Genomic DNA, 12,023 nt, shown 5'->3' with positions numbered 1-12,023 from the left:
AGAGAGAGAGAGAGAGGAACGGATTGTGCAAATAATTGTAAAACAAGCGCATTCGTACCGGTCGAGTTTTGCTCCATCATAAAGTTATACTACTTTCGAGAAACGACCGACATATATTTTTCTATATTTTTGTTCTAGTGGAAAGATGTTATACACACGACTTATTTTTTTTTTAAGAATAATAAGCTTATTTCGAATTTCTGCGCTGAATTAATGCTTCGGTAGAAATAGGCACAAGTTAATCTTGGGTGGTTCCAGCGTTAATATAAAAATAAAAGATAAAGAAACTTGTCTTCGTACTTTGCGCCAATTTTTCGGTAAAATGAACGATTCGCTAACAGATTTAAGACAAAATTATCTGGTGGATTCGTGGGCGAAGCGTTGAATTTTGGCGGTGCGATAGTTACAGCAGCTAAATACACAGACGACAGTCCGGCCGCATAACAGGCTAATCCACTGGGGAGGCCGGTCGACAACTCTCCACGTCTACTGGCTCAAACGTTATACGGCACGTCGTTCCTGAAGGATTTTATCTCCACCGCTTTAAATTATTTATTAGAGACAAATTTATACGCAGACAAATCCGCTTTCGAGAGGGTCGATATTGAATTCCCGAGCGACTGTTTATATTTCAATAAGAGGAATAGTGGGTTTGAAGGGTCCCGAGTCCAAAGAGCGCTCGATGCCTCCACGCGCTGGCCTAGCCCCGAGATCGAAGTCGGCTCTCTCGAGGCACATCATTTTAAATACATCTATATGCCCGGAAAGACGCCCCTTCCATATGAAAGTCGATGAGCGCACTCGATTCGACAGCAGCAATCGCGATTTCTGTTTCCGCGAGAAATGACAATTGCCATCTCTAAAGGCCGAATCAGACTAACAATTGCCGACTCGGATTGGATTGGGATTGGCGATATTGTCCTCTAGCCAGTGAGAGTCGATTAAATCGCTGGCTGCTTCGCTCTCATTGGCTAGAAGACAATCGCCAATTCAATCCGCGTCGACAATTGCTAGTCTGATTCGGCCTTAAGAGGATCCTAAAGTCATCTTTTTTACCGACATAGTCGAATATAGTTTTTACGCTTGTAAATCGTTTTATTGGCTTTTATGCACAAAATAATACCAGGATAAATTGCGGACCACATAGCAGAACATTTCAATGCTTAAAACACTCGGTTCAGAAGTTTAATAAAAATTAATATAAATTTCTCGAATTCTAGCATCGTGAACTTGGAATTAAAAATGTCGATAATTGACGTTTTTAATTCCGTCTTCTATCTTATCGACACTGATCGAGTTCGCCAGCGGCTTTAGGATACCCTTAACGCCAATCGTCTTCCGGTTCCCCTTTCTTTGTTTAAAAAGAAGAAAAGTTTTAATAAAAAATAGCACCCTTCGCAAGCGTTATATTATATATTATATTTGTGCGAGATTTCGCAGGTGCCTCGCTCCTGCGAGCATCCCTACGGCGCTCGCCGCGGCGGAATACGAGACGCAATCCCGGCCTTAATTGTAACTCGATTGTCATCGTCGCGGAAATCAAAGGACGTGACTGACGTCTAGTGTCTGTCCCTCGAAACGTGCGATCGGGACGAGAGGGGACGGCGTCGCGTGTCTGAATCCCGTGTCTAAATTGGCGAGATGAACGCCCGCGGAGACGCCCCGTAAATTCCGGCGAGTCGTTTTCACGCGCTAATTAACAAAACGGATTGCCGTGCGGGAGACCCACATCCGCGGAGATGCATACCACGCATACCCCGGGCGATTTATCACGGAACAATAACTGCGTGAACGCTTAAGCCGGAGAATTACAGTCCTACCGGGCCGGTCGCTCTTAATGCTCCATCGTCGCTGAATAGTCGTCGGATTTATATTCGTTTGTAGGAACGCGTGCGAGTACACAATCGATTGTCATCCGGAACTCCGTGAGCCGCCGTATCGTATCTTTGTCCGTAATTACAGGTAATCCGAGGCGCATCCTTGTTTCCTGAGCGCAGTTCGCGCCTCGCGTTTAAGCTCGATAGAGGGGAAGAGCCGCAGACTTCTTAAGGAAAGTCCCCCTATTATGAGACAGATAGATAGAGTTTCTGCTACATTAATAGGCATCATCTGTTGGTTCCACCATGAATTTATTGCCCCTGGAGTGAAATCTGTTTAGTGAAAAATAAATCGTTAGATCGTGTAGTCGTTGCTTTGCCATCTTTGTCTTATTCTTGGCACCCGGCTCTAACTCAGAGCCGACACGGCCACGTCGAACCAATAGCCGTTTGTCTATTACTTAATTAGCTTCTAATAATCGGCAACAAGAAAATTAAGGCCGCACCCAACTGACCTGCTGCGTCGAGTTACACGTGAGTGAACAAAGTCGAAAATTTCCCGATTGGGTTAGGCAAAAACGTCCACGCCGCTCGGCATTGTGTAGTCGTTGCGAAAAAAGATTTGTTATCGAATACCTACTATCTCATATTAGAATCCTAACTCATAATAAAGGACTTTCCTCTGTACACTACTAGACTGCTACCTTCGAGCTGAAGAGTGAGGCAACAGTCCCGCCATGTCTCGCTAGGTAAATAAAAGTAGTACGTGCGCATCGGTGTGTCACTGTATTTACCCAACGAGACATGGCGGAAACTCTTGCCTCACTTTTCAGCCCGAAGGTAGCAGTCTGGTAGTATGTAGAGGTCTATGGAGCGAACTCGCGGCGTTACAAACGAGACGTTAACGAAGAAAACACAAAGTCGCATACGTTCATTACGCACCGACTTATTATGTAGATTTGTAACGACGGCTGTTTTACGTGACTAATCGCGACCGTAAATTAACCCACCTTACGTGTCTCGTAAAGTAAGATCGCGTATCTTAATGACTGCGTAATCGCCCCGTCGCGAATTGCGACGTCAAATTTCCCGCCGGCAAGTCCACCTTCTCGCTGACCTACAAAGAAATCGACGGCGAATTCTCGTTATCGCGCGAATAACTTTTAAATCCCCCCGGTTCCGCCGGCTAATTTGTGCACTCGCATCATTATGCGGCAACGTAATCAAACTAATGGAGGTAATGACGTTCTCCCGAATATATTACACGTATAATACGCTAAATTATGTTGAATACTGGACCAAAGGGTCCACTCACGTGCGAGGCACACTTTTATTCTTGGAATTACAAGAAAATCTTGAAGAAAATGCAAGTTCTTTCAAAAGACTTTTCAACGCAACGCGGTCTTCATTAGATCACGATTGTGCAAGTTTCTTTTTTTAACAATCTCGTCGGTGATATTTCTCTTTCTTTCCGCAAGCCTGTTAAAAATATTAGAAGTGAATGAGAGTCTTATTAATTTACACCGAAGTTGCGTGTAATCTAATGCCATTTGATGATATATTCTATCTATTATTTTAAACAGGGAGGTTCATCTGCTTGAGCTATACTTTGTGTAATGTTGCTTTGAACGATAATACACATGGCACTTTGAAACTTTCCACACGTGATGTAATAGGGCACGTGTAACGCGATAAGCAATTTAATTCCGTTTAAGCAACTTAACACCATTCAATTATACAATTTACTGTCACAATTTTAAGCGATGTTATCAAATTCAGCCTCCCGTATTATCCATTACTGATTAAGACACACATTTACAACGCGACGCGCGAAACATTTGTAAAATTGCGGTAACAATTCACAGAGGGGCCAAGAATTGCGGACACGGAAGAGAGGAATCCCAGTCGCCTCGATACACCGCTTCTCTCCTCCCTAATTAAAAGCTCACGTGATTGGATTTAGCGGGCGACACTAGCGCGCATAAATCTGGGCCTTAACTCGTACACTCGCTCGCACACGCTCGCGCATCCCGAATTCCGCGCGCCCAATGATTTAAATCCGGCGTGAATCAACGCGGACGCGCGGAATTCCGGCCGAAAATAATTCGCGCGCGCGCGCGCGCGCGTGACTTCGCGCGGGGCGAAGGGAAGGAGGGACGTAAGAATGGAATCGCGGAATTAATGCCTCGGCGTGTATCGGTGTATTCCTCGCGGAAACGAGAGCCGGCGATAAATCCGGCGGCCGCGAGATATAAGCCGGGCATAAATAAAGACGCGCGAAATAACTGGCACTTTTAACCCGCCGATCTCCGCCCCTCGCGATCTCCGCCGCCAGGGGGCAGCCACCCCTCTGCGAAAAATCGCGGGGATACGTCGAACGCCAGTATCCACGGTCCATTCTGCCCGATCCTCCCTCGACCCTGTATCGGAGCCCTCGCATTCGATACTCGCCCGTAAATCATGGCCGCCGATGCGAGTAAATAAGACGATAAATTTACGATGGCGAATTCCGCTCCCGATAAACATACTCGCCAATTGCCGGACACTCATTTATCCCGCCGGGATAAACCCCTCGGACGCGCGCTACCCTGTAGGTCGAGGCCCTTGATCGTTTTCTTCGCCGACGACGGATAATTCCTCGACGCGATCACGTGATTTTTCACGCCCTCCGTTACTTCCCAGTGAACATTAACAGTTACATAACAACGACATTATAATTTTCTACTCGACAATGTACATGTAATATAACGCGCTTGTTATATTACAATATTATAATTTTCTACTCGATAATGTAAATGTAATATAACGCGCATGTTGTATTACAATATTATAATTTTCTACTCGACAATGTAAATGTAATATAACGCGCTTGTTATGTTACATTTACATTGTTGAGTAGGAAATTACGATACTGACGTTATGTAACGGTCGCTGTTTAATAACAAAATTTTGATCCAACGGCCAAATAACATCTAACAGGCAGAAATTTGGGCGTTCAATAATGAATGTAAACTTTGGGGTAGATATGATATCGCCAGCAATTCAAAACAATGATGAGTATTTATTTTATAAAAACTAGTTTTTATATTAAATAAAGGCATTGGCCAGTGTAGGTCGTTTTTGTAAAATACTCATCAATGAATGTAAAATTTAATTTTACAATTTCATAAAATTTACATGCACGCGTTTCGGCAACACAGCGCCTTCGTCAACATATACGAGTATGTATAAAATTACGTGAAGAAAGTCAAAACTAAGTATGCAGTTTTTAACAATATTGTAGACGATGTATCACGTTGCAAAGTACAAATTCCATCGTTGCGAATTTTGATATATGTGTCGTTAACTTTAAAATTATTTCTTATAACGTATTCCAAACCGCAACTATGAAGTAATAAGAAAGAATCTTTAAATTAATTCCAGTTAAATGTTAACGATTAGTCTGTGACTCCCTTAAATCATGTCAAGAATTCAAACGCATCGATAGAAATTCCAAGTTTAGATGGTCGAAACGTTCAGAGTCACTCATTTGGTGTTACATCGTGGGTTGTTTGATCTCGACAAGTCAACTTCGCTATGTCAGTTAATTATAACAACCCCGAGGATAAATTTGTTTCTAAAATGTTTCTATAAAGAAGCGTTACTGTTTACTGGGTTAGTATAAAAATTATCATAAATCAAGCTGTCGTCAGTAAATCAATGATTAATTACCCTGACGTCCGCTGTAAAATTTCGGGTCATCATGCGGTTACGTTTAGCGTACATTTAGACTATCGATTTTCCGCGACGATAGGGAACTGAATCAATTATTTCGCTTTGTTTTCTCCTTCCGCAGACTAGACATCTTATTTTGAGATTATTCACGCGCACACCAGACAAAAGATCCGCGTCGAAATCGACAACCGATGCGACACTTGACATCGTCTCTCGCGCGTTTTCCTGCCGCGAGCACTCACGTGAGATCTATTGTGCGGGGTCTCTTCTCCTTCTGGGGATGCTGGAGTGATTCCCACACCTCTTGCACCTTTTGCACCTAGAGCTGTCAGTTCGTGGAAACATTTGTATAATATACAAATTATGCGGCTTTTGCGTACAGACCGAAAGTGTCCCGCTATTCGGATTAAATTGGAGAACGGCATGGAATCGTCGAAACGAAATTTAGAAGCGTAACAAAAAATCTATTCACTTAAACAAATCTACTATAACGTATTTTAGTGAACAGATTTCCCTGTTAGGCTTCTAAACTTGGTTTAATGATACCATGCTGTTCTCTGATTTAGTGCGAATACTGAAACACTTTCGATCTGCACACATGAGTCTTATAATTTGTATATTACACAAATGTTTTCATTAATTAACAGCTCTAGATGCGAAAAGTGCAAAAGGTGCAGAATTATTCTGGCAAACCGATTTCAATATGCCTTAGGTGCTGATCGTTGCTTTGTAAAAATGAAAGGCTCTCGACGTTTTCAAGAGAGTACAATTTACAGCGGATCCCATTTCATAGTTTTACATATTCATATTCTGTTACAAAATAATTTCTGATAGAATATTTCCCTTGTATGTTATAATCCGCCGTGTATTTACATATATAAAAGTTTATGCAATGTAATATATTCATTGGTGAAATACGGAATATAATGTTCAGTGATGAAATATGGAATTCAAGAGTAACTTGAGATATATTACGAGTCGAGCATTTTGCGTGTTACCCCAGTAGGAAATACTGCTGACTCAGCGAGGTCCATTAGTCGCGAGCGTTTCGAATTTTCCGACATGCCTCGGCCACTCGTCGTTATTTTCACAAACTGTGCACTTACGGCACTTAAATCATGTACAGACGCGACGTAGGATGCGTGTAATGGATTCGTACTTCATGCAAACTGCAAATTTTATCGCGCGATTGAAGAGCCAGAAATGAAGAGTCAACAATATCGTAGTTGCCTTACAAACGACATTTGTTTTCTTTTTTATATCGAAACCCATTAAAACGCAAATCACTTTCCGCCAAGGTGTACACCACCGTCTCGTCGCGATTCGTTGGAAATTCTTAATCCCGATAAGTTTCATCATGTAACTCTCCTTCGAGTTTTTTTTTTTCTTAACGAAACGTCAGCTTCGTATTTATTGGAAAATTGTATTGATCGAACGGAAGCGCGCGTGTTGCATGATGCATCCAATATAAATGGACGTCTATGCACAGTGCGCGCGTACATTCTTCCGCGCGACAATTCGCGCGTCACCGACACGCGTGATAGCGGAGCCGTTGCACTTTTACACGCTTTTACACGTCAACGTTTGAGATTGATGCCGACGAGATTTCAGCAAGACGACGTCCCGCGAAGGCACGGAAACGCGACACTGCACTTTTCTACGCGTGTCGACTGCGAAAAAATACGACACTCCGAAAATATAATATTTTTCTTCGTTCGAACTTGCTCTCCCTGCATTTTTCCAGGCGAGAGTCGCGAAGATCGATCGATCGATCGTTAGTACACCGGTCGCATCATTTGGAAACTGAAATCCAACTGCCTTTACGCTGAGTGCTCTTGTCAGTAGAGCGAGTTAAATCGTGCGATTAAAAGAATTAATTTATGCAAACGACTGAATAGGCACGAAAAGGGTCGGAATTTTCAAGTCAATTTATTCAAGACCATAATCTACTGGATTTCATTCATTTCTTTTTTGCAACACCGTCCAATTATTCCTGAAAAGAAATTATGTCGGAACCTTACGGAGATTATTCGGCAAGACATCCGAGCCGACTCAATAAACGTCAGCGTGAGAGATCTTCGCGTCACGTGCCAGCGTTCGGAAAAGTTATAATTTCTCGAAGGGCATAATTCTCCGCGATATATATATATATATATATATATATATATATATACGAAGAGAAGCTGGAAGAAATTTTCACGGTTTCGACAGGCCGAGAATAAAAGATTTCGCTGTTTTCTCTTTGGGACGCGTGACAGCCTACACTGAAACAAATCTGGTTGCGTTAATTGGAAATCTGGTAGATTCAGCCAGTCTGTTAGAAAATGGACGAATCAGTATTCCTTTAGGATTTACTAGACGCGCAGTGAAGTCTATCAAACGCTCTGGTTATGAAATATCGAACCCTATCGTGGCGACTAGAAATTCTGTTTGGTTTAACCAAAGTACATTCTATCATACGTGTCTTGTTGATACAATCGAAGCATTTTTCTCAGTGTAAGGGTCAATTCTTCCAACCTCTGGGGCCTGGTTTTTCGTTTTCTGGTTAACTGTTAGCTACACGGATTGTACGTACAATACATTTTTACTAGTAAAATGTATGGTAGACTTTCAAAAAGCTCCCATAAAGTTCTTCAGAATGCCATGTTGTCCCACGATTACATTATTTCCATAAATTTTAAAAGAAAATTCTCTCCGTGTGGAAGTTAGCCGATTCTCTGTCTCTTTTTAGATAATAATATAAAAAAAAGATAGAGAGCCGACTAACTTCTGGTTAACGGTTAACCAGAAAATAAAAACTCTGCCTTGGTAAGCTAACTAATAGTTAAATTACATGTCTAGCTTTGTCTAATTTGAAGAAAAAGCAAAGACATAGATATGCTTTATCTATTGATTAACTTACCCAGAGGTTGAACTGAAAAACCAGCTCAAATTCTTACAAACTGTCCCCCAACGTGAGAGATCGGGCGCTAAGACACGACGCAACGCTGACAGAGCGTGTGTAAAAGTTAATTAACGATAATCACTTAATCCTACCTGTGCGTCGTGTCGCAAATAGGCTTAGTTAAAATTGCAGGATCTAAAAGAAAACGCGGAGTGAAAATTAATTAATTAATTAATTAAGCCGCGGTGTCATCGCGCGTGAAAGAATTAATTACGCCGGCGGCATTCGATTAATTAACTTCTTAACTGAATCACCATTTGCAGGTGAAGTTTAACCGGCGGGACAGTCCACCAGCGCCGAAACCCGGTCCTCGTCGCGGCCCGACCGCGACGTCCGACCATTTTCGCACGCGATCCGTCACTACTTCGGGACTTGTTACCGCGTAGGGTGACGTCTGCATCGCTCCACCGTCACGTCGCGCCTCCCGCGATCACGCGGCAATTTTAATTAGAGGATTCAGAGGATTTTAATTAAGGCGGCCGGTTTTCCCGGCGAGGGAAACGCGCGCTCTACATGCGAACACGTCGAAATTCCGCTCGGCGCCGCGCCGAGTCTCGCGCGCTCTCTTACGCGCTGCTGTCGTCGTCGTCGTCATCGTTGGCGCGCGGTTACATCATCGGAAACAACGCGAAAACGAGTAGCGCGGTATACTTCCCGGGCGCCAAACGCGAGGAAAACGCGAGCGTAACAAATTATATCGTGGCGAAATTTACGGCGGGCCGCGAGCACGTCAGGGATTCGACTTGGCCGTCCTCAAGCGGCAGCGCGTACAGAGAGAGAGGCTGCTGGAGCGGAAAATTATGAGGGAAGAGACGCAGGTGTTCGCTCCGCAATTTTGACCGTTAATCTAAATTAACAATTTCACCATTTGCTATTGTTATTTTTACAGTATGAAACAATTAACACGGCACGTTTGTAGAAGTATATAATAAATACATTCGCGTGTGTTTGCACGAAGGTATTTATTTTGTCTTATCGCGATTAATTCACCATTTTATTTCTGATGACTATAAACGCGCGTGCATTTTGCAGTGCAAATGTCACGCACGTTTTCTCGTTTTTTTTTTCATTCACTCAAAGTGTCCTTTTAACAATCGGCTCCTGGCGATCTCTCGCTCTACAGAATTCTATGGGGAAATATGCGTGACTTTCGACGGGGGCTCGCTTCGAGGCGAAAGCCAAAACCGATCTTCCTCAAACGCGAGAGAATCGCGACTCGCCGTTCGTTTTCAGGCTCATCGCCCGCCCGGATGCACCTGGAGCGCTTCCGAAAGGAAACATCTTCCGCGTCTTCTCGTTAAAAGTTAAACGCGGAACGTGACTTCGCCGAAGTCACGGGCGCCAGCCAGTTGAACGTTTCGCCGTTGTCACGCGAGTACAATGCTCCGGCTCGTTGCACCAGGTGAAACAACGTTTCGACACGCTCGCTCGATCCTCGTCCACTCGTCTCCCGGTGTACCCTAAATCCGTCTACCCGGTACGCAACATCTATCACGACCTACATGCACCAATACGATCGTAACGTACCATATGACGCGGCTGCTTCCGAGTTTGACAAACTGCCGCGAGTCCTCCGCGTCTCCGTGCGGCCCTTCCGCGATCCGGAGGACACCGAACGTCCTGGGACCACCGTGCGCTGACTCCTCTCTCTCGATCGGCAGCGTGCACCACCAGCCCAGTGTCATCCAAGCAACAACCCCCGGGACCAAGACTCAACCCCCGTCACGGCGCAACGTGACTCGCCTTCCCCGATCCCGAGTCGACCGATCGCAGTATTGGCGATCGATCGATCGCCGGCCCGCCTCGATCACCCCCGAGTCAATGACTGTTGTTTGCTTCGCTCCCGGCTTGCTTTCTCTCTCTCCCTCCCTCTCTCTCTCTCTCTCTCGCTTTCTCTCACCCTCTCCCTTTGCGCGCACTGATCATTCACCCACCACCACCACCGGGCACGGCACGACGCGACGGCGACGACGGGTGGCGACGACGACGACGACGACGTGGACGATCGCGAGGTCGGTGGCGGACTGGCGCGGGGCAACGCGCGAGTCACCGTCGACGACGAGTCGAGTCGCTCTGGCGAGGAGTTCCTGGGGGGCCGTCAGGCTGGCTGGCGAGGAGGCGGCGGGTGAGACGCGAGGGTCGCCAGTGGAGGAAGAGGGATAGAGAGGGAGAGAGGGAGAAAGAGAGGCCGGGGGCGGCGGGAGCGGACGCTCAAGAGGAGAGGAAGGGACGACGGCGTCGGCGTCGGCGTCGGTTTTTCGCCGAGGGCGTGGTCCTGGTGACGGGCGCGTTGTACCGGACCACGGAGCCAGAGACGGAGCGAGCGCTGGTCCAGATGCTGCTGATACTGGCTCCCGCGGTGGCTGCTGCCGGCGAGACCGAGACCGCGCAGCGGCTCCGAAAATTCTCTCCGGGAGACCTCGAGAGAGACTTCCAGCGTTTGCATTGATTCAGCTCGATTACGTAATTGTTAAATTTATCGCGGATAATGTACGAACGTATCGCGCACGCAATATTGCATAATTGATATCTCTTTCCTCTCCGAGCCTTGCGTCGACGAGTCGCGAACTGTGTGTAAAGGCCGAATCAGACTAGCAATTGCTGACTCGGATTGGATTCGCGATTAACGATTGTCTTCTAGCCAATGAGAGGACTAAAGCGCTGACTGCTTTGCTCTCATTGGCTAAAGGACAATCGTCAATCACCAATTCCGATTGCTAGTCTGATTCGGTCTTTAGTTTCGAGTTTCGAGAAACGTGTAACCAATCAATTTGCAGCTTTTTCGTGAAAGACGCAAGTTTCTCGAAACTAGAACTTGGACACCGTTCTCGGATCGCGGATACACAAGGCTTAAGGATAATTTAGAGCTTGACACAGTTACGGAAATAATTGAAAAAGCTGTTGTTCGACGATATTCTAATATTCTGATACATCCAAATTCAATCGCAACGTTTACACGATCCAACAATGAATTTTCCACTAGACACATTTCACTCCAAGGGCAATAAATTCGCGGTAGAACCAATAGTTGATGCCTATTTGATTTAGCAGAGACCCCGCTATTAGGGGCGTGTCTTATAATAGGGGACTTTTCTCTATATAACAATATCTTCTCACGAGACAACTGTGAAACGTAAGAGGCAAGATGTAGGGAGCTGCACACCCACGGAAAACATTTCCGGATCCAATGCTATTACACTTGAATGTATCATAAAATAGGATCGATATAGCGCCAATCATATTTGTTATAGAGAAAGGAATATTTTAATCTTAAATGAAAAATTCTAAATCCCTAGAGTATGCATCGTCTTTTGTCGAATATCGTGGTGCCAAGTCGGAGGGAAAATTTATTCTAAACGCGAGAATATATAAACTTAAATTTATATAAGTTACTCTTGTCTCTATACAGTGAGTCAATCTTTTTTAATTCGGCAGAGGAGAATAAGAGTTATTGATTTTATTTTGATATTGTCATTAGTCTTGTACTAAATGAGGTTGTGAGAAATACAAATGCGTCAAGAATATTTTTTGCCTCGGTAACAGAAATC

The 12,023-nt window shown here is 44.7% G+C and overlaps 1 protein-coding gene across 1 annotated transcript in view; it reads right to left on the bottom strand.

Moving 5' to 3' along the window:
- The window catches only part of LOC105559889 (receptor-type tyrosine-protein phosphatase kappa), a 93,496-nt gene extending 82,952 nt beyond the window's left edge, over positions 1-10,544 (bottom strand). The window contains exon 1 of the mRNA XM_012008528.1: positions 10,003-10,544. Coding sequence (XP_011863918.1) covers positions 10,003-10,005 — 3 coding nt within the window. The 5' untranslated portion in view covers positions 10,006-10,544. The remainder of the gene's footprint in view (positions 1-10,002) is intronic.
- Between the last annotated feature and the right edge of the window lie 1,479 nt (positions 10,545-12,023).

This window comes from Vollenhovia emeryi, unplaced genomic scaffold, assembly GCF_000949405.1.
Source record: "Vollenhovia emeryi isolate VEMERY1.0 unplaced genomic scaffold, V.emery_V1.0 DF939250.1, whole genome shotgun sequence".
NCBI classification, from domain to species: Eukaryota; Metazoa; Arthropoda; class Insecta; order Hymenoptera; family Formicidae; genus Vollenhovia; species Vollenhovia emeryi.
The sequence above is the reverse complement of the archived record's forward strand: the minus strand, read 5'-3'. Positions and strand labels throughout refer to the sequence as shown.